This window comes from Pseudopodoces humilis, chromosome 13, assembly GCF_049639895.1.
Source record: "Pseudopodoces humilis isolate 2021_Gansu_Grassland_sample_001 chromosome 13, ASM4963989v1, whole genome shotgun sequence".
In the NCBI taxonomy this organism is placed as follows: Eukaryota; Metazoa; Chordata; class Aves; order Passeriformes; family Paridae; genus Pseudopodoces; species Pseudopodoces humilis.
The window spans coordinates 1677323-1696089 of NC_142212.1; the positions used below are offsets into that span (position 1 = coordinate 1677323).

General features: G+C 45.2%; 1 protein-coding gene and 1 long non-coding RNA gene across 7 annotated transcripts in view; one reads left to right on the forward strand and one right to left on the reverse strand.

Moving 5' to 3' along the window:
- Positions 1-5215: 5215 nt before the first annotated feature.
- Positions 5216-17919, reverse strand: LOC148183192 (uncharacterized). Of its 2 annotated transcripts, none has more exons than XR_015773717.1 (5): positions 17789-17919; positions 14286-15151; positions 10265-10365; positions 7433-7519; positions 5216-6145 (listed from the first exon to the last, which is right to left on the reverse strand). It is a non-coding gene; the product is annotated as an uncharacterized LOC148183192 (long non-coding RNA). The 2 variants fall into 2 exon arrangements; XR_015773716.1 differs by having other exon boundaries at positions 10223-10365.
- The window catches only part of FAM120A (family with sequence similarity 120 member A), a 48368-nt gene continuing 47131 nt past the window's right edge, over positions 17531-18767 (forward strand). For 3 of the 5 annotated variants that reach the window (XM_005532793.3, XM_014261354.2, XM_005532794.3), the window contains exon 1: positions 17532-18263. In XM_005532793.3, coding sequence (XP_005532850.1) covers positions 17790-18263 — 474 coding nt within the window. In that variant the 5' untranslated portion in view covers positions 17532-17789. Of the gene's footprint in view, positions 18264-18767 lie in introns of all 5 variants that reach the window. The other 2 variants (XM_088062017.1, XM_014261353.2) reach the window with 2 other exon arrangements.

Here is an 18767-nt window from a genome sequence, read left to right on the forward strand (position 1 = left end):
ACAACTCACTGACAGTCAGAACACAACCTGACCCCCTGTTGGGCAGAGTGTTGGTAGCAGTCTGATTAAATGGTGTCTGCAGTGCTCCTGGAGTGACAGATGTGGTTCTGATGAAGCAATGATCCCATAGAAGGGTGTAGTTTACCTCTGAAGGTCCTGTGGTGTAGATGGGCCCTGTTCCCTCTGGGAATCCAGTGGAGAAAGGCTGCCTGTGGTGTTCTGAGTCTCTGATTATATCCAGGTAGGAATGCTTGGTTCCTCCCCCTGGCTGGAGCATCTCACAATGGGATGATGGAATTTTATCAGTCCTGCAGTGAGACTCAATGGCCCATTACCAGAAGATTTCCCCCTGGAGGGAGGATGGGTGGTGGGAGAGATAAAGAGCACTGCCCCACCTGGTTTTAACAGCTGGCAATAGAACACAGACTTGTGGTTACATCTTGCATTGAATCCCAAGACAGCAAGAGACATCTTTTCTAATAAATAACTGCTCTTTCTTATGAGCTAGCTGTTTTCAGTGTCCAGAGGACAGAAAATAGATCCTATCTGCCCAAAACAGCTCACAGAAATCAACTATCATTGTGTTTTATTTACTGGGTAAAAGGAGGAAGATGGCTTTTAAATTAGAAATTGAAGCCCTTCCAGAACTGCAATATAAGATCCCAAATCAATCATTCTTCACACAGTTACCTCCTACTCCATGAGCTCCTACTACCACAAAAATTGGTTGTTGCCAACTGAGCTGAGTGAATAATTTGCAGTTTCATATTTGTTAGAGGAATTTTTCCTTTTTCTCTTTTCATTATTTGTCCACAAGCAGATTGATTTGTTCCAATATATTTTTTCCAAACACATGTGCAGTAACCATTCTGGAAGTAACTCTTGCATTTGTGAGCAATTTGTTGTAAGAAGTCTTCAAGCATTTGTCCCAAGTCCATTCATTGTATATATGAACTTGCATCCCGTGTCTATTTCTGTGAACAAAACATCAAAAGAGCCTGTCTTGAGTATTCTCTCTGAGAATAATTGAAATTATGCACAACTTCACCATTTAAAAATTACTTCATTCCTAGAAATAATGGCAGGATTCTCCTGGTTATTGTAACACTTGAATGAAAACAAGGCTGTATTGGAATCCCAGCTGAAGAGTCTGACCAGGACCATGCTGGACTCAGTGCAAAGCTCTTCTTTCTCCATTTTTTCAAATGCCCTTTTCAGACTTTAAATCACTGTCTTTTAAGAGAAAAGTTCAAAGGAACGATTGCACTTTTCAATGGGATCTGGCTTGGATACCTTGTGCCCTCTTACAAAGAAAAGCATTGGAGTGACTCTGACAATATGGAAAAGGGGTAAAAGTCAAACCCTGCGTGCCGTGGCACACCAGAGCTGAGGAGCTTTGGAGTTTCAAATCCAAGTTTCGCAGTTGGCCTAAAATGTTTGCATTGAAGGTGCCTGTAAAATACAGGTTTGGCTCTGGCTGGTGCACCAGGGAAATGCCTTGCTGGTATTCCAGCTACAGTAAAGAGCTGCTGCCACTGCCACCCCAGCACTCTGTGATGTTAAGCAGGAAAAATGGAAATGAAAAAGTCATGGAATTCATGGATGATGATGATTGTGATTGTAAATGGGACATGGACGGGCATCTCTTCCATTGTTCCTTACTGTCCACTATGAAAACAGGAAGACCTTGAAAAACAGTAAAAAATAAAAAAAAAATCCACATAGAAATGCTGCTAGTGAGAAACCAATTACCATTTTTTCAAATATGAATTTTGGAAAAGAAGTTTTATTTTACTTTTGCTCTCTAACTTCTTCTGAAATGATTTTTAAATCTGTCAGAACAGAAAAGACTTAGTGCACTGTGTTCATGTCTGAGATAGACTGAAATGTTAACCCTCACTGCTCATGAACAACTCCTCAGATAATGTAGTTTGTGACAGAAATAAGTTGTTGATGTTAAGCATCCAAGTTCCCTGAACCCAAGGTTCAAACAATCAGTTTCAGGCTTGTCCACCAAGCTGGGTGCCAGATGCAGCCCAGCCACGGGGATGGGGAAGCCCCATTTGCCTTGCCAAGGTCAGTGGAACCCATATAAACCATGAGAGCCCTGGCTGTGGCACAGGGAGAAATCACTGTGAGACATTCAAATGACATAATTATATTGTGGTAATTTGCATCTCATTTGGTGATGTGGTTGTACACTGCCAACACAGCGCTGGAAATCAATACAGAACAGCTCATGCCCTGTCTTGTCACACTGCTGGCCCTTCAGAGTGAGATGCTTTAACTCTGCACTCAGAAATCCCTCAAAACAGGACAATTATTGAAGCTGCACAACAATAATTTACACTTAGAAAACCTCCCTACTTTTCCTTCCACCTGGAGCAGAACAGGGAACTCTTAGACGGTTTTATTGTCTGCTGAAGTGAAATTTTACTCTTTGGCAACAGCAAATAAATCCATGTTTCTTCTGCTGAGTTGCTTAATTAGTGTGGTGCTGTATTCATGCTCTAGAAAGGCTGGTGCATTCTCCTCGGAGAAGGCAATACTGCATGCAGGAGTAGAAAGTCTGCTCTGGAGCAGTGGCACAGCAATATGTGCACCAAGAGATGTGTACAGGAGTCCCCTTCCTGGTAGATGTGCATCTCAAACATAATAGAAACTATAAATTTAGTTTCACTTATAGTTTATGCTGAATCACACAAAATGTGATCACCTCAGAGACCACAGCATTATTTCTTTGCACTTTTCACCACTTGCTGCTATTTTTTTTCCAGCACCTACGTGCTGCAACTTCACATTTGGTATTGTGATACCAATGGAGTTTTAAGGCAAAGCAGTGGGGATGGGCTAGCATCAAACTTAAAAAAATTACAACTTTGTAAGAAGATAGATTCTTTCCATGCATTTCCCATAATTATTACTAAATAAATAATAATGTAAATATGTAATTATTATTTCCAAAAACCTACAATAGTATATATCAGAGGGGAAAGTTTCTGTGTTAAAAAACCCTGAAGTCTGCCTGCCTGAGTTTGAATCTGCATATTCAAGCTGACTACAGCACTGAAAGGGCAGCAGTCCCAAATCCGAGCTGCAGCAGGCAGCTCTGAGCTGTGGCACTGCTCTGAACCGCTCTGCTGGTGTGAAACAGCACAAAATGAGGTACACCATGTACTCTATTCCAGAGAGCAGGTATAATCTCTGTAATTACACCACAACTGCATGGCAAATACCGTGAAAATACAGAGTAACTGCATGTTCCTGCAGCTTACCAATTAATTATGCACTGCTACTAATGAGTTCATAGATAAATTATCATTGCAGGATTTAGGTGCCTGCTTAGGTGGGTCATAATGGAATTCATGCTATTGAAGGCTTGTTTTTGTTGATTTTCCAGTGGAATGGGGAAGGGAAATGAGTTACCTCATATGCCCCAAGACTTAAGTGTGTATCTTGTCCTGGTACAGCAGAGGTACACTACCATACAAAATAACATGGCACAATTAGGAAAACTGGGTGAATAAACAAACAAAAATAATTTCCAATAATAAATCACCTTTCAAATTCCATTTAGTGTCTCAGTGTGGTTCTGAGACCTCTTGTCCGCTTTGGCCGGGTTGAGCGTGGCAGAATAAATCAGGTTGGGTTGACAGTGCCCAGAGAGAGATTTTAATGTTCACAGGGACTGCATGGTCTGAGGGGCTGCATCCAAACACCTGGGGCATGGTTAACTTCACAATCTAAAGGGGCACCTGAGGGCAGGGGTCCAGGGGTGAGCACAGCCCAGGGCCATGACCTGTTATGGAATGACTCCATCAGCATCCCCCCAGCACCCCCTGCCAAGGCCTTGGCTTCATTCCCTCCGTGCCAGGGACCTGGTCCAAGGCGTTACCCACCCCAGCTAATTCAGTTCCCACAACTTAGTAATCCTCCAAAGCAAATGTGTTTAAAATCACTGGTATTGCATGCAGTAGAACTGCTATGGGTTTCCTGGCCCGGTGTTTAAATTTGCATGGGCTAAAACCAGAGGAAAACATCACTTCACCAATGTCACTAGCAAAACTATCAGTTGCAGCAAGGACAGGGCTCTACCCATGCAGCTTGCCTGGGCTCTCCAAAGAGTGTATTTTTTATGGTATCAGACATAGATTACCATATGAGGCCACTTCATAGGCTGTACTAGCTCTCCTCTGAGCTGCACTGCAGTTTTTTGGACTACAGCTTGTAACTTTTAACAGGTATTTTAATAGTATTCAATAAGACAAAATTAGCCTCTCTATAAACATTGCTCTTCTCCAAAGTGAAGCTTCCCTTTAAATTATGGCTTCACAATGGTTGTTTGGTCAGCCATTTATACTGACTTTTACAACCTGTGTTGGATCACCTGGGGTTTTATTTGTAATTTTTTTTTCTATTTCATTAATCTCATATTGATTTTCTTCCTGAAAGATGTTGTTGACATTTCTGAGCCTTTTTTCTATTGAAGTTCTTGATCTATTTTTTCCAAAAAATGTCCAGTGTCTATTGCAAAGGAAAATGTTGGTCTTTAGGGATTGCAGAATCAGGACAAGCTGAGACAAAATAGCCAAGCCTCATTTTCTGTTGCTTATAGAAACCTGAAGTACAGAATAAGACCCCACTGAAACTGGCAGTGCATAACTGCAGATGGAAACAGCAAATAACTTCAGAATGACTGTTGGTTTGAATGGGTTTATGTTTATGAAATGTACATTGACTTCAAATAAAAGAGAGCTTTTTGTCTCCAGCACTGTGAGCAGGGCAGTCTAATTGAGGCTCCTTAGCACAGCTGCTGCCGCTGATGAGATCCTCTGAAGATGGAAACCTGGATTACAGGGAGGATGATAAAAGAGAAGGAAACATACCTTGTTCTCTTCCACTCATTTTACTCCCTTCTCAGTCTACCCTGGAGCCTCAAGAACTGTTTGTAGGTTCTCCTAGAACATAGCCATCTGCCAAAGTGAATGCAAATGATGTTTCTTCACTCCCAGGGTCTGCTCTTGCTCTCCCTGAAATCTGCAGCGAGATTCTTGCTGTCTTCAGTAGTACCAGTGACAGGCTGACCAGGCCTTGAAAGTCCCCTACTGAAAAAGAGCTAAGAGGGCTGACTGGGAGAGATACTCATTAATAACTATTTAGGAGAACATGGTTTCCTTGAAAGGCTAATTATCTTGAGAGCTACCCATTCAAAAAAAGTCTGATCAATGGGAGAACAAATTAAAAATGAAGGCTCTCTCATAAAACCAGACAGTGGAATACTGCATTCAAGAGGACAGTCACAAATTAAAAGAAATGTCAACATATCAAGTGGTAGGAACTTCAAAAGGTAATTTTTTTTCCTCGTTTTCATATGCATTCTTCATGAGCAACATCAAGAAGTGTAACATGCTAATAGCTAATAACAGGATAAGATTCACTAATTTACTAACTGAATAACTTAATGTGTATCAAAGGAATCATTTTCTCATTTCATTCTTTTTTTTAGATCTAACACTAAGCTGGGTATTATCAAGTAGATAAAACTGCACAGATTACCAGTCATCATTAAAATAGTAATTTTGGAATTAATATTGGGTTTTTTTATGTTGGATATCTCCTTTAGGTTTAAGGAATCACATACCTTTTACTCTCATTATAAGTCAGATTTCAGAAAAGAAATCAGGAAGACATCTTTGTGGACATGGGATGTCTTGCTAAAAACAGAGTGTTTTGCAGAGACAGACCTGTCATGATCTTAAACTCTGAAAATTTTGAAGAATGCAGATGGAAGAGGTTACCCAGAGGGGGATACCAAACATTTGGCCAGGTAAAATCACAGCAGACCTAATCCAGTGATGGTTCAGTCATGCTTTGAGCAGAAGGCAGGAGCTGATCTAAAGGCCCCGTCTAGCCAGTATTTCTATGGTATAACTCAGATTTAAGCCAGTGGTGTTATTAAAATCTTAATGTGGATGATGTCAAACACAACTAACCTACCAGTTCACACAGCAGACAAGAGGAAGACACACCTCCCCAGCTGGCTTGGCTTCTCACCCAACAGGGCACACCACTGCAGCGTGTCACACACTGGGATCACCTTGCTCTCCTCATATCCCAGCTACAAACAGGATGTGTTGTGATGCCCCTTTAATGGAGAAGGCCAGGCTGTTGGAACTAATGGTTTTGTGGCAGATGGAGCAACATTTGCAATTGGGAAAAAAACAATCTCACACTGCCAAAACATTAATAATTCCGCTTTCTTGGAAATATTCTGCCACTGTCACTGCTACATGTAAATTTGTCATGTAAATATGACTTCTTCCAAGGAAAAAGGCATGGTTCAGCAGGCTTTCTGAGGACAAGGATGTCTCTGCACCTGTTTTTTCTCTCCTTCAAAACCATTTGCTTCCAGTCACAAATTTTCAGAGTTGCAGCACCATGGGGGTGATACTCCTGCTGATTTCAGTGAGAGACAGGAGCGAGCAGGGCTGGTTTGGGCAGGCTGGCCCATGGTCCTCACTCAGCTGAACCAGGCAGTCAGAACATGGAGAAACCCAGCAGGGAATGGCTTATTTTGGTTTGTTTGCAAATTTTTGCACACTGTATCTCTTTCTGTGAATGCCTGTGTTCCTTACACTGTGAGAAAAACAAGAATTTCCTGATCTTCCTTTATACCACACGGTATTTTTCATAGCCTTATAATGCCTTCTATTAATTTCCTTTTAAAAATAGACACTCATAATCCTTTCAAATTCTGCATCTATACAACATCAAAGCATTTCAGTGAATTTTTCAGTCCATTTATATTCCAGATGCCTGGTGCTGGAGTCAGACATGTGGTGGTAGCACTGCAGGCAGTAAAGATGTCCAACCTCTCTGCAGCTCTCCTTGCTGTAATTATTGATCTCTGGGGAAACTGAGCCTCAGTCACCAAAAAACCTTTCTGAGATGCCCAACAGTTTATCAGAAGACAATGGGACCAGTGGGCTTTTAGTTTAAAAAGACAGCCATTGTCCCTGCAGTGAGGAGGAGCTGAGACTTATTTTTAACTTCACACTTTTCTATACACCAGACAAAAAGCTGAATAATTATATTTTCATTTAGAAGGAGATTACAAGACAAAGAAATAGTCAGATAGATTTTAGATTAGAGCTTCTTCCCTGAGAACAGGGGCTGTTGCAGTGTGGTCCCATGCCAGAGATAATCTTCTTTTCCCAAATACTGTCAGCTGGGCCAATATATTTTCAAGAATTGCTGCACTAAACTGAGAGTTCTCCAACATGATGCATCTGCAAATTTAGATTACTCTCCCTCTGTCAATGCTGGGATTAAGAAGTCAGGAAGGTAATCTGCATCATAGTGATATGATAATGACTGCTCTGAAATGGAAAAATATCACACATCTGTTTGTGTTCTCCAACTTGAGACATACCTTTAGGGAGTCAGTTTCTGATGACATGTTTGGGCAAACGATGCCTTATCTGTGTGCTTTTTCCATGCATCATCCTGATGTGGGAACCTGAATGCCATAAGCAGAAAGCTATGTTAATTGTACAGGTTTGGAAGTCAGTGTAGTCCAAAACATATTCCTCAAGACCATCAGCCTCACAGAGTCTGCTTGAGAAGCTGGAGATGCTCTGTATCTGTTAGAGGAATCACAGAAAGTGTTTGTAACAAGAATCTCCAACAAAGAGCATCTTGGCTTTATGGATAAGACAGATTTCTGTTTCCTAAAACTAAAATCCACTGTGTGAATGAACTGGTACTGTAAAAAGTGCAAGTAGAAAAGTTCCACTATTGCTGGATTCCTCCTCAATTTAGGCAGTCAGCAAAATCACTTTCTCAGTACTGAGTTATAGTAAAGAATTGTTAACTGTGGTGTAACTGAGAGCAAAGACAAGGTCAAGTCAGTGGGGCTTGCTTCAGCTTGTGACACCTCAAATAAAACCTCTAAATTTGCTTGGATCATAAAAGTGAAAGTATAGAGAAAAGAGCTACAAAACCAGAAGTTTCTTACTAAAGCAGTTTTTATGGAAATGCTCACAGTTGAGTTAGTGCTATTTGTTTCTAATTTGGGCTTCATTCTCCATACTGTATGCTAACAAACTTAGACCACTTAATGCAAGTGCCTTACGCATTTTTCTTTAATTAAATTTCTCCAAAGGATCACATTACACAAGCATTTGCCAATACAAAAAAATCACTCAGAGATCCTGGGTAAAATCCAGGCACCCCTAAGTAACCAGTAAAATTCCCACTGAAGACACAATTCTACTGTGCAGGTCTTTGCTATATATGGGTAATAAATACTATCTTGTCACCTATGAATTAAATTCTTCAGTACACTATTCTAGAAACCTTAGCTCTGAATGAGCTCCACACCACCACTTACCACTTCCCTTACTGGATAAAAACAATGTTACTTCAGAGTCCAATAATGTCTGTTTTCAGGTATGTTTATAATTGCTGGAATATGCAGCAGATGCCAGTTTAGACATGCCTCCTGCCTGTGGATAGAGGTAGGTACTCAGTCTAATAATCTGCAGGTTTACTATTGAGTTTGAGCACAGGATTACCTGCACTGAGCTCTGGGAGAAACCTGAACCATTAGAATTTAGGAATTCTCTTAATTGTTCACTAATAAGTTATAGGTGATTAGTACATGAAAGTGGTGCAAAGATTAAGATTTTATTATCATTAATAGAAGACCAGCTGTAACAATTTACCTGTATTTCATTCTGAACTATTCTTGTGTGAGATGCTGGAATGGGTAGTTCTGCCATTCTTCCTCTGACACAGGTTTTTAACATAATTTTTTCTTCTATAAATCAGCCATACATTGCTGTAGGATTTGATGTTTGGGGGAAAAATCAATCCAGGCTGCTCTAGACGAGCCCTGGTCAGCAAGGGCATGAGCAGGAGGGTTTGAGCTGGTGCCCTCTCCTGCCGTGGCTCTTGGGACATCACCATCCTGCAGCTGCAGGAAGGACAGGGGGCTGCTCATGTGCCTCAGTGCAAAGTTACTTTCCTTACTGGGGTTTTTTTGCAGCTCTAAGATGTTACCTAGTTACCAGTGAATCACAGCTTAGTAACCACTCAGAGAATTCTGGGGATTATTTACAGCAAGGTAAGTGACCCTGAATAAGTTGGGCTGTCCGATTGTACAACAGGATGAGACTCACACAAAATTTATCTCAAGTGTTAAGATTAAAGCTGTGCTATGAAATTAATTACCATTAGTCTTGACAACACTAATTGTATTTAAAATCTATTGAAATGGTTTGAAATTAAACTTCAGGTTCTCTTCACCTGCAACCCAGCCCTGAAGCTGCGTTGTCCATCCCATGCCAGATTTTCCCATTTCATTGAAGATTGCTATTAACAGACCATAACTGGATATAAAAAAAAACCAGAAAAAGTGAGATCACCCAATTCCCCAATTCTGCAAACAGCCATGTTCGCTCACTTCACTTTTGAGAAAGACTGTCTGAAATTTAGTTTTGTGAAGGGGCTTAATCCTCCCCTTTTGTGGCTCTGGACCATCCATCCCTCCTGCCTCCCCCAGTGCTGGCTAAGCGGGGTTGCTAAGCGACATGTTCTTCTCTTCTGTATTTTAGCAGAGAGGAACAGATCAAAGACACCCACAGTCCTGAATTATTTTATAAATGAATTTAAAGAGACACTCTACTGTGCTGTATTATGTGGGGGGAGATCAAAAGTTGCTGGGTATGGTGACAGTAAATGGAGAATTAAACTGACGTCTTCTGGAAAATAAAAATGCTCTCATAAATGAGAGCTGTGTACTATTTGCCTTTTTTCTTGTTTGTTTGTTTGTTTTCTTTTTCAGAACTAGATTACAAATTTCTTATGCTAATAAATGTTTCTAGTTTCATGGCAGTCAAGACATTGGGGGCAGGCCAGGCTGCACGTGTGTACAACTTTCAGAAGTCAGGGTTTCTGTCATTGAGTGACAAGCTTGTGGGGTTTAACTCTTTTCATCTCCTTCAAAAGAGATTTTCTATTATCCAAAAATATTTAATTCTTTAATTTTTAAGCATTTTCCTGACTGATGTTAGGCAAGAAAGCCACAGGATAAAGTTCAAGTGATGTATCTTTAAAAGAATAAATGAAGATAAGGAAGTAACCAGTGTAGATCAGGCAGAAAACCTATGACACCAATATCTCAGACCCTGCTGAAAAGAATGAAAACCAAATGGCTAACCTGTAATTACAAAAGCTGGGAATACACAACTTTAAATGTCACCTCTTATAAGACCTTCACGTTCCTGGCATCAGCTCAGCTCGGCTACTCTGTGCAAGCTGTGGGGTTTGTAGGAGCAGGCTGGCAGCTGAGGCAGGTGTTTTCTGAAACACAAAAGGGAGGGAATTATTTGCCCTCATATCTACTCAGTTTCAAATATCATCAACGATGTAAAAAGGAAAAAAAAAAACCAGCACTTGGTAACAAAGTGCAATAATTTTTCATGATTTTTCATTTCCAAAGCTGCCATGTCTGGCACAGCCCTCAGAAAATGGAGAGACACACAAAAAACACACTTAAAGCCTTCCTCAGACAAGCAAGATAGACCATTTATGTAGGAAGTAAAACTCTTAGGTCAGATGGCTGTAAATAATTGCATGTAAGATTTTTCCCACATGCAAATGTCATTGTTCTGTACCAGCCACCTGAGCTGCACAAGCAAATGTCTCCTTAAAGGCTGTTCCAGGGGCTTGCTCAGGCAAAGGTGCCCCTGCAGCTCCAGGCACAACAACACTGGGGGAAGGTGTGCACAGGGGATCCCACTCTCTTCACTGTGTGCCTGCTCACAGAGTGCAGCAAGCTCCTCACTCTTGTCCTAGATCAGCAATCTCACAAACTGAGGGGAGCTTAGTGAAACTAATACACTCTAGGACTATAAAGGGATTAATCTCATGTAAATCTTCACCAAAAAAATAACGGTGTTAGCATTTATTTACATGCATTTTATTTCCCAGTGAGAAAACAAGCCTTCCTTTTTTTCCTGCATCATTTAAAGTCTCTTCAAAATTCCGACTGCTTAGATTTGGCACGTAGGATCCACTGTACTACAGCTAACCTACATTCTCGTAAAAGCACGTATTTTAGAACACGGCTCAGCCAGCTTCCCCATTTGTAGATATCAATTACACAGGCAAGATATGTGCTTTACTTTCACTGACAGAGTGTTTTATGTATAAACATCTTGACCAGCACTACGCTGTCAGTGGATAGCAGATTTGGTGTGTTTTGGCTGAATTTCTGAAGGGGAAAACTGTGACTTGCACTCTAAATATTTTTTCTGGAGAATGGATTCCTCCACACACTATGAGCATCTTGTACAGAATACAAGTAAACGTTTGGGAAGGAATTTCATGCTTATAGCAGGTAGTGATTTGCCAGTCTTGGAAGCTGAACTTCCTTGACCTCACTGCACAGCACAGCTCTGGCTGTGGGAGCTCTGCAGGCCAGCCATGTTCCCACCACAACACTGCTCCTGCTGCAGTGGTGAGGAGAGAGCCAGAGAACCCTAGAGTTCTTGAAAGGGACCTCAAAGATCATCCAGTGCCACCCTTGCCATGGGCAGGGACATTTTCCACTATCCCAGGATGCTCCAAGCCCCATCCAACCTGGCCCTCCAACCTTCCAGGGGTAAAGGGGCAGTCTGTGCCAGGGCCTCACCACCCTCACAGTCAAGAATTTCTTTCCAATATCTAACCTAAACCTGTCCTCTGTCAGTCTGAAGCCATTCTCCCCTGTTCTGTCACTCCAGGTCTTTGTAAATAGCCTCTTTCCATTTTTCTTGTAAGCTCCCTTTAGGTACTGGAAGACGGCAGTTGGGTCACCCTGAAGCTTCCCTTCCCCAGGTTGAACAACCCCAATGCCCTCAGCCTTTCCTCACAGCAGAGCTGCTCCATCCTTCTGATCATCTTGGTGATCTCCTCTAGACTTGCTCCAACAGGCTGATGTCCTTCCTGGCTGTACAGGCAGCTTGTTAGGATCTGCATTTCAGGTGAGTTTACTCAAATATCCTGACCATACCATGTTCAGAGATGCAGTTCAGCTGAGCTAGTCCTTTATCTTAAAGGTAAAATGTTCTAAATTGTAGCAAGAACTTTAGTTAATTTTTATAATTATTGGTAGAATTTTGTTTAATGAATGTAAGTAATTTTGCTCTTTGCTTACATCCAGGATGCTGCAAGAACATGTGCTGCAGCTGGATCCCAGATGTGAGCAGCCAGGGCTGGGTTTGGGCAGGAGCAGGAGATGATGCTTTTGACACGTGGAAGGGCAATGAAGGCCTTTGAGAACATTAATAACATTACTTGGTGCTTCTACAGTGTTGTGCCTGCGCCTGCTTAAAGCTCAACATAGACTACGAGTAATTAGTGATCTGGATGTCTCTGAAATGATCAGCAGCAGCATTTAAATCATCATTAAAATACAATTAGCAGCCCTTTGAACAGAATGCTGTCGTTCAGAACAGTCTAATTGGTGGCTCGTGGGCCAGTTCTGGACAACAGGAGGATTGTCTGCTTCTCCAACTGCACCAGCTCAAGGAGCACCCTGTCCCAGGAGTGGCAGCCGTGCCTCTGGGAGGGATTGGGAGAGCCATTATGCGACAGGAAAGGCAACAGCACAAAGTATCCCTTGTGCCCAGGCCACTACTTTGAAAAGTCTGGATTTACGGACCTCATTTCATCCTGTGTGCTGATTCAAGCAGGCACAGCCCCAGAACGTTATATTTTGCAATTCAAATCAATTAAATTCTTTTATACTTACATTTTAGCCTCTGCAGCAAGAGCTGTAGGGATGAAATAAGGGCAGACCATGGCAAGATCACTCAGTAAGACTGAGTGATCCACATCTATGGGTGGAGCACTGGCACATGGGGCTGCTGTGTGTTTGGGCAAGATGAAGAATTCAGCTGCGGTAGCAGACTGAAAGTGAAGGTCTGCTTTTGGTGTTCCTAAACCTGGCAGCCCTACCCCACATTCAGGTAGCTAAATCTGTTACTTCCATGCCTGAGATACTTGTGTTAATTGCATAAATGCCAACAAAAATAACATGTTTTGAAAGTGTTGGAAGCGTAAATAGCTGCTCTTCTGAAATGGCCACAGTGGATGTATTTTGGCTCAGCTCTCGTGATACCACTGGCAAGTGCATCTTATCTGTTATAATATCAAGCTGTAGCATTCTATTAGTATCTTTTCATAATATTATTGATGCCCCTGCAAAAACTGCAGTAGAATAGTCTTTAAATACTGGCTTTTTGTATGTCTCACACAACTGCCACAGGAACAGCACACTACTGTTCCAGCTTTTTGAAGAAGCAGTGCTACTGCTCCCCACCAGCTCCCGCTGCCTGCTCCATAATGCCCTTATTATTTATGCTTTTTCTCTTGAAAATTCGAGTTCAGAACTTAAAATTTTCATGGTTTTGTTTCTCCAAACTAATCAAAGGCAGTGAATGGCCCTGATGTAATCTGTGCAGTGTGTGCTGTGGCTGAGCATCCACTGCTGTGAAAGTGCTGCTTGTTCTCTGAAAGGAGGAATTCTTTCAGCCAGCGTCATTGCCCCCTCCTCCAGCCTGCTTCTCCCAAGCGCTTGGAGGACTCACTGCCAGTCATTTTCTTGCCCTAAAAGTTCTTGCTCCTAAAAGGAGCAACACCATCATTTACCCCACATATGCCCAGGGCCAAACTCCTCAAGGGTTGGCCTCTATGGACAATCAGAAATGTTGAGTTTGAGCACAGCAGTGGCTCTAGTAAACAATGCTATCTTTTGAATCATCTTTTCTTTGGATTGGTCCCTAGAGAGCTGATGCTGATGGAGAGACCTCTAAGTGCTTTAAATAACTCAGTGATGTGCCTTCTATATGCACATCTTTGTCCTAAAAGGAAAATGTTCCATCTGAAGTACCGTAAGGTATTTGAAAATAGTTATTGTATGCTTAAGCAAGATGGTGTTTGTTGATATTTTGTGAAGATACCTGAACATGGAAAACCTCCTTCTACAAACGTTTTCTGATTTGTATAGTTTAACTGCAGAAACATAAGAGACAAGAAAGGGATGTTGCACATGGTAGCAAACACGATGATACAAAATCAGAGCAAGATTGCAACAAATGACAAATTTTATCCCAAATACTTTTTTAAACCTCTACAATTTTTCTTCAATTTTTTTTATTTTTGAAAATTATTTTCGACTAAGTGACAGGCATGCCTAGAACTGTGAACACTGAAGTATCAATGCAGAAAAGTATCACCTGCCACTTGCAGTCCTGGCAGTGAGTTGAAGGCTGGGAGATCTTCTACAGCAGCAAGAACAGGGAAGTTCTGGGGCAGCAGCTCTACAGCACGATGCACCAGATTGAGGAAAAAGGAGAAATATTAAGAGAAATCACATCAAACAAGTGTTTCCCATGGATAAAGTACGTCTCTACTCCTCCCAGGCAGATGTAGCTTTCAGGTCACAGTGGCTAGTCTGTTCCACAGCCTGTGTCCGTGTCCCTCTTGCTGTGGGACTGACTTTTGTTAACAGAGGAACCAAGACCAAACTGATAACATTCATCTCTGTTCTTGCTCTGACATGGTTATTCCTTAGTTCTTCCTAATGACTGCTCAGTTCCTTCCTTTGAGGGAGCCACTCCTCTTCTGTTCAGGTTGGATAATGAGTCACTGACTTTAATACCAACCGCTATTAACCCTTCCTTTACACAACCAACATCTGGGAACTGTTGAACACATTGTGTCTCAGTGCTGAGGAAGAAGATTGATGAATCCTGCAGGCTTTCTGCTGCTGGTTCATGAAAAAACACCTTGTTTCCCTTGTGTCTTTGATTAATTGCTCTTTAGGTCTTGCTTAATCCACCTGCCTTCCAGAGTAATTTTGTTTTCCATAAATTTAACTTATTTTCCATGGTCTTCTCTTCTGGCCAAACTTTTAGTTTGTATTAAATAAGTTCTGGAAGTACCTTATGCTTTTCCTCTCTCTTTTCTTCTCTTTGGAGAGGGAGGGTTGTGTTTGTGGCCAGGCACAAACTGGCAGTGCTCAGCTCTGCTGTGCCTCCCTGACTCCAAGGGTGCTGACAGCCAGACTCCTGGTGGCACATGCTCTGGACTAGTTGCCTTCCTAAACAACAACAAAAAAAAAAGCAGAAAAAAGCACAAGCAAATTTATCATCTTTTATTTATAGATGATTTGCCATTCCTAAGACTATTGAACCTAAAGACCCTGTGAGACAATGACAAGAAGGGAATTCTTCTTGACCCAGTTATTGCTTACAAGGCTACTTAGAGAATAGCTTGTTTTTGATCAAGCTTTGCAGTGTCGGAGCATTGGACACATGCAGGGCTGTCTGAAAGTCTGCTTTTCAGGCACCTCATGTACAGCAGTACTTGTTATTTTACCAAATTTTGGAGATTTTTAGAATATTTGAAATTCTGAAGTTCTTTCTCCTTGATTGACTTTCCTTCTATTAGCACTATTGGCTTGCTACCATGTTTTGTGTGCTCCTCAAAGTGTTCTAAATTACTTTATTATTTAATGTTATAATAACATATCTACTCTTACAGGGTAATCTAAGAATTCTAAGGGAAAAGTAGTTCAGAAAGAGACTGGACTATTTACTTAGGAAAACACACTCTCAGATTACTGCAAAAACACATTTCCAAGAAGGAACTTGCACTTATCATTGATTACTTCCATAGCTTTTCCAGTATTCTTTACTCCATCATCCTGCTGCTGCAGTGGTTGGGCTCGGACACAGGCCCATGGCACTCACTGCCTGGGAGTGAGGTGGCCAACTCCTGCTGCAACACCCATTCCCTGCTGGGAATATTTACTGCGGGTGCCAATCCAGCCTGACTGAAATCTCATTAACAATATGCTTTTCCTCATTAAAAAAATATTAATGTGGACATACAGCATCAGCAGCTTGGCACTTTAGTTTTCAAACACCTGAACAGCAGAGAACTGCTTAGGTGCTGTGGTATTACTGCAAAGATAAACTTGCAGGCAACTTGCAAGTTGGGTACCTCGGCCTTTTAAAAACTAATTTCATCTGGTAAAACTGAAGACACGTAATTCCTCACTGTCTGTGCAGTGAAGAGTAGGTTTCTTCCAGCAGTTGATATTAATGCTCATTTATGGGTTTCTTCCCTGATAGTTGATACTTATGTTCATTTACCAGTTATGGCAACAGTTTGGCTGCCCTGTGGATGGCAGGTCTCAAGATGCAAGCAGTTGCCACTTTAAGCATGTCTAAGGTGAAAAGGCTGCCAAAAACATTGAGGGAGGTGATTGTGTATCCCCATTCTGCATTGGTGTGGCCTCACCTCAAGTCTCACATGCAGTTTCAGGTGCCACAGTACAAGAAAAATTTAAAGTTATTAGAGAGTGTTAGGACACTAAAGGAGGGCTATGAAGATGGTGAAGGGTCTGGAGGGGCCCTACAGAGAGGGGCTGAGGACACTTGGTTTGCTCAGCTGGAGAAGGGAAGACTGAGGGCAGAGCTCCCCGGGGGCTGCAGCTCCTCCCGAGGGGCAGCTCCGATCTCTGCTCCCTGGGACAGGGACAGCAGCCAGGGAACGGCTGGAGCTGCCCAGGGGAGGGCTAGGGTGGCTATCAGGGAAAGATTCTTTCCCCAGAGCCTGCTGGGCACTGAACTGGGCACTCCCCAGGGTTTGGGCACGTCCCCAAGGCTGCCAGAGCTCCAGGAGCATTTGGACAACGCTCTCAGGGATGCACAGGGTGGGATTGTTGGGGTGTCTGTGCCGGGCCAGGAGTTGGACTCGATGGTCCCTGTAGATCTGGAGGTATTCTACGATCTGGAAGCTTTACCAGCAGCAGCAAACGCTCAGCCGATAGAAGCCAGGCCAGCCGGTCACTTTTACCGGGGGCGCTATGGGCAGGTGGGGCGCTGCAGCAGGCCGGGAGCCCCGCGGCTCTGGCCCGGCCCGAACCGAACCGCTGCGGGGCCACTTCTGCTGCCCTATCACGGCCGAACACCCCCGAGCAACAGGTGCCCGCGGCGCCGCTTCCCCGAGCTGGGCCCGTCACGGCGGCCGCGGGGCTGATGGAGCGCCGCCGCCCGCCAGCGCGGGGCCGGGGCCGGGGCGGGGACGGGGCCGGCCCGGGCCGATCCGGGCCACCCCTGCGCCGGCTCCCGCCGCCGCTCCCCGCCCCCGGCCCCCACCCCTTCCCCGCCACTCGCTTCCGCCACGCTCCCGCGCATGCCCGGGTTATGCAACGGCCGCGGCAGGCGGGCTGGGCCGGGCCAGAGCCGCAGGGCAGGGCAGGCCAGGGGGCCGTGAGGGGCTCCGGGCTCCGGGCACGGGCGGCGCCGAGGGCGCTCCCCTCCCCCTGCGCTCCCGCCGCGGCCCCGCGCGGTGTGTGAGTGGCAGCGGCGCCGCCGCCAAGTCCCGCCCGTTCCGCTCTCGCTGCCGCAGGCGGCGGCGGCGGCGGGTTGGCTTCCTGCGCGCCCGGCCGCTCCCCCGCCCCCCGGCAGTCGGAGCCGCAGCCGCCCGGATCCCCGAGCCATGGCTCTGTGAGCGCAGCACATGGCGGCCGCGGCAGCCATGAGCCCCCCACTAATCCATACAACTCCCCCCTGATCGGCCACCGACGGCAGCCAGCGCTCCCACCCGGCTCCACCGCTCCCACCGCCCGCCCGCCGCCACCGCGCCGCCCGGCCCGAGCCCAGACCCCGCTGCTGCCGCTGCCGCCGGGCCCCCGCTCGCCCGCCCGCCGCCGCCGCCCGGTCCTCACCATGGGAGTGCAGGGATTCCAGGACTACATCGAGAAGCACTGCCCCAGCGCCGTGGTGCCTGTCGAGCTGCAGAAGCTGGCGCGGGGCAGCCTCGTGGGTGGGGGCCGCCAGCGGCCCCCCCAGACCCCGCTGCGCCTCCTTATCGACGCCGACAACTGCCTGCACCGGCTCTACGGCGGCTTCTACACGGACTGGGTGAGCGGCGGGCAATGGAACCACATGCTGGGCTACCTGGCGGCCCTGGCCAAGGCCTGCTTCAACGGGAACATCGAGCTCTTCGTCTTCTTCAACGGCGCCCTGGAGAAGGCCCGGCTGCACGAGTGGGTGAAGCGCCAGGGCAACGAGCGCCAGACGGCGCAGCAGATCGTCAGCCACGTCCAGAACAAGGGCACCCCGCCGCCCAAGGTCTGGTTCCTGCCGCCCGTCTGCATGGCGCACTGCATCCGCCTGGCCCTCATCCGCTTCCACATCAAGGTGAGGAGGAGCCCGGGGTCCCCCCCCGCCCGGGGGTCCCGGCGCCCCCTCCCCGCCGCTCCCACCCTCCGCTCCCTCCCGGCTCCAAGATGGCAGCGGGGGCTGCCCGCGGGGGAGGGAGGGCACCCTCAGCCGCTCACCTCAGCGCCTCAAAATGTCGCCCAGACCCGCGGGGGCGGCACAACTTTGGGCGGCCTCAATCCCCGGGGGATTTTGGCTTATTTACACGGCGCTGCCCGCCACCCCGGCAAGGCCGGAGGCCGGGAGGCCTTGGCGGGGCGACCGGCAGCGCCCATGGCCCGGCCCGGCAGCAGGGCGGCTTCTGCCTCCATGTTCTTTCGCTCCGTTGACTCAAAATGTCCCTTCTTGCCTTGTGGGCTGTGGTACTGCAGGGGAGAGCGGGTGGGCGAAAAGCATCTCTGTGATTAATTATTGAGGGGAGAAAAAAATTATTAATCAGTTTAGTTCTCGCGCAGGATGGATCTGCAACAAGTTCCAGGCTGG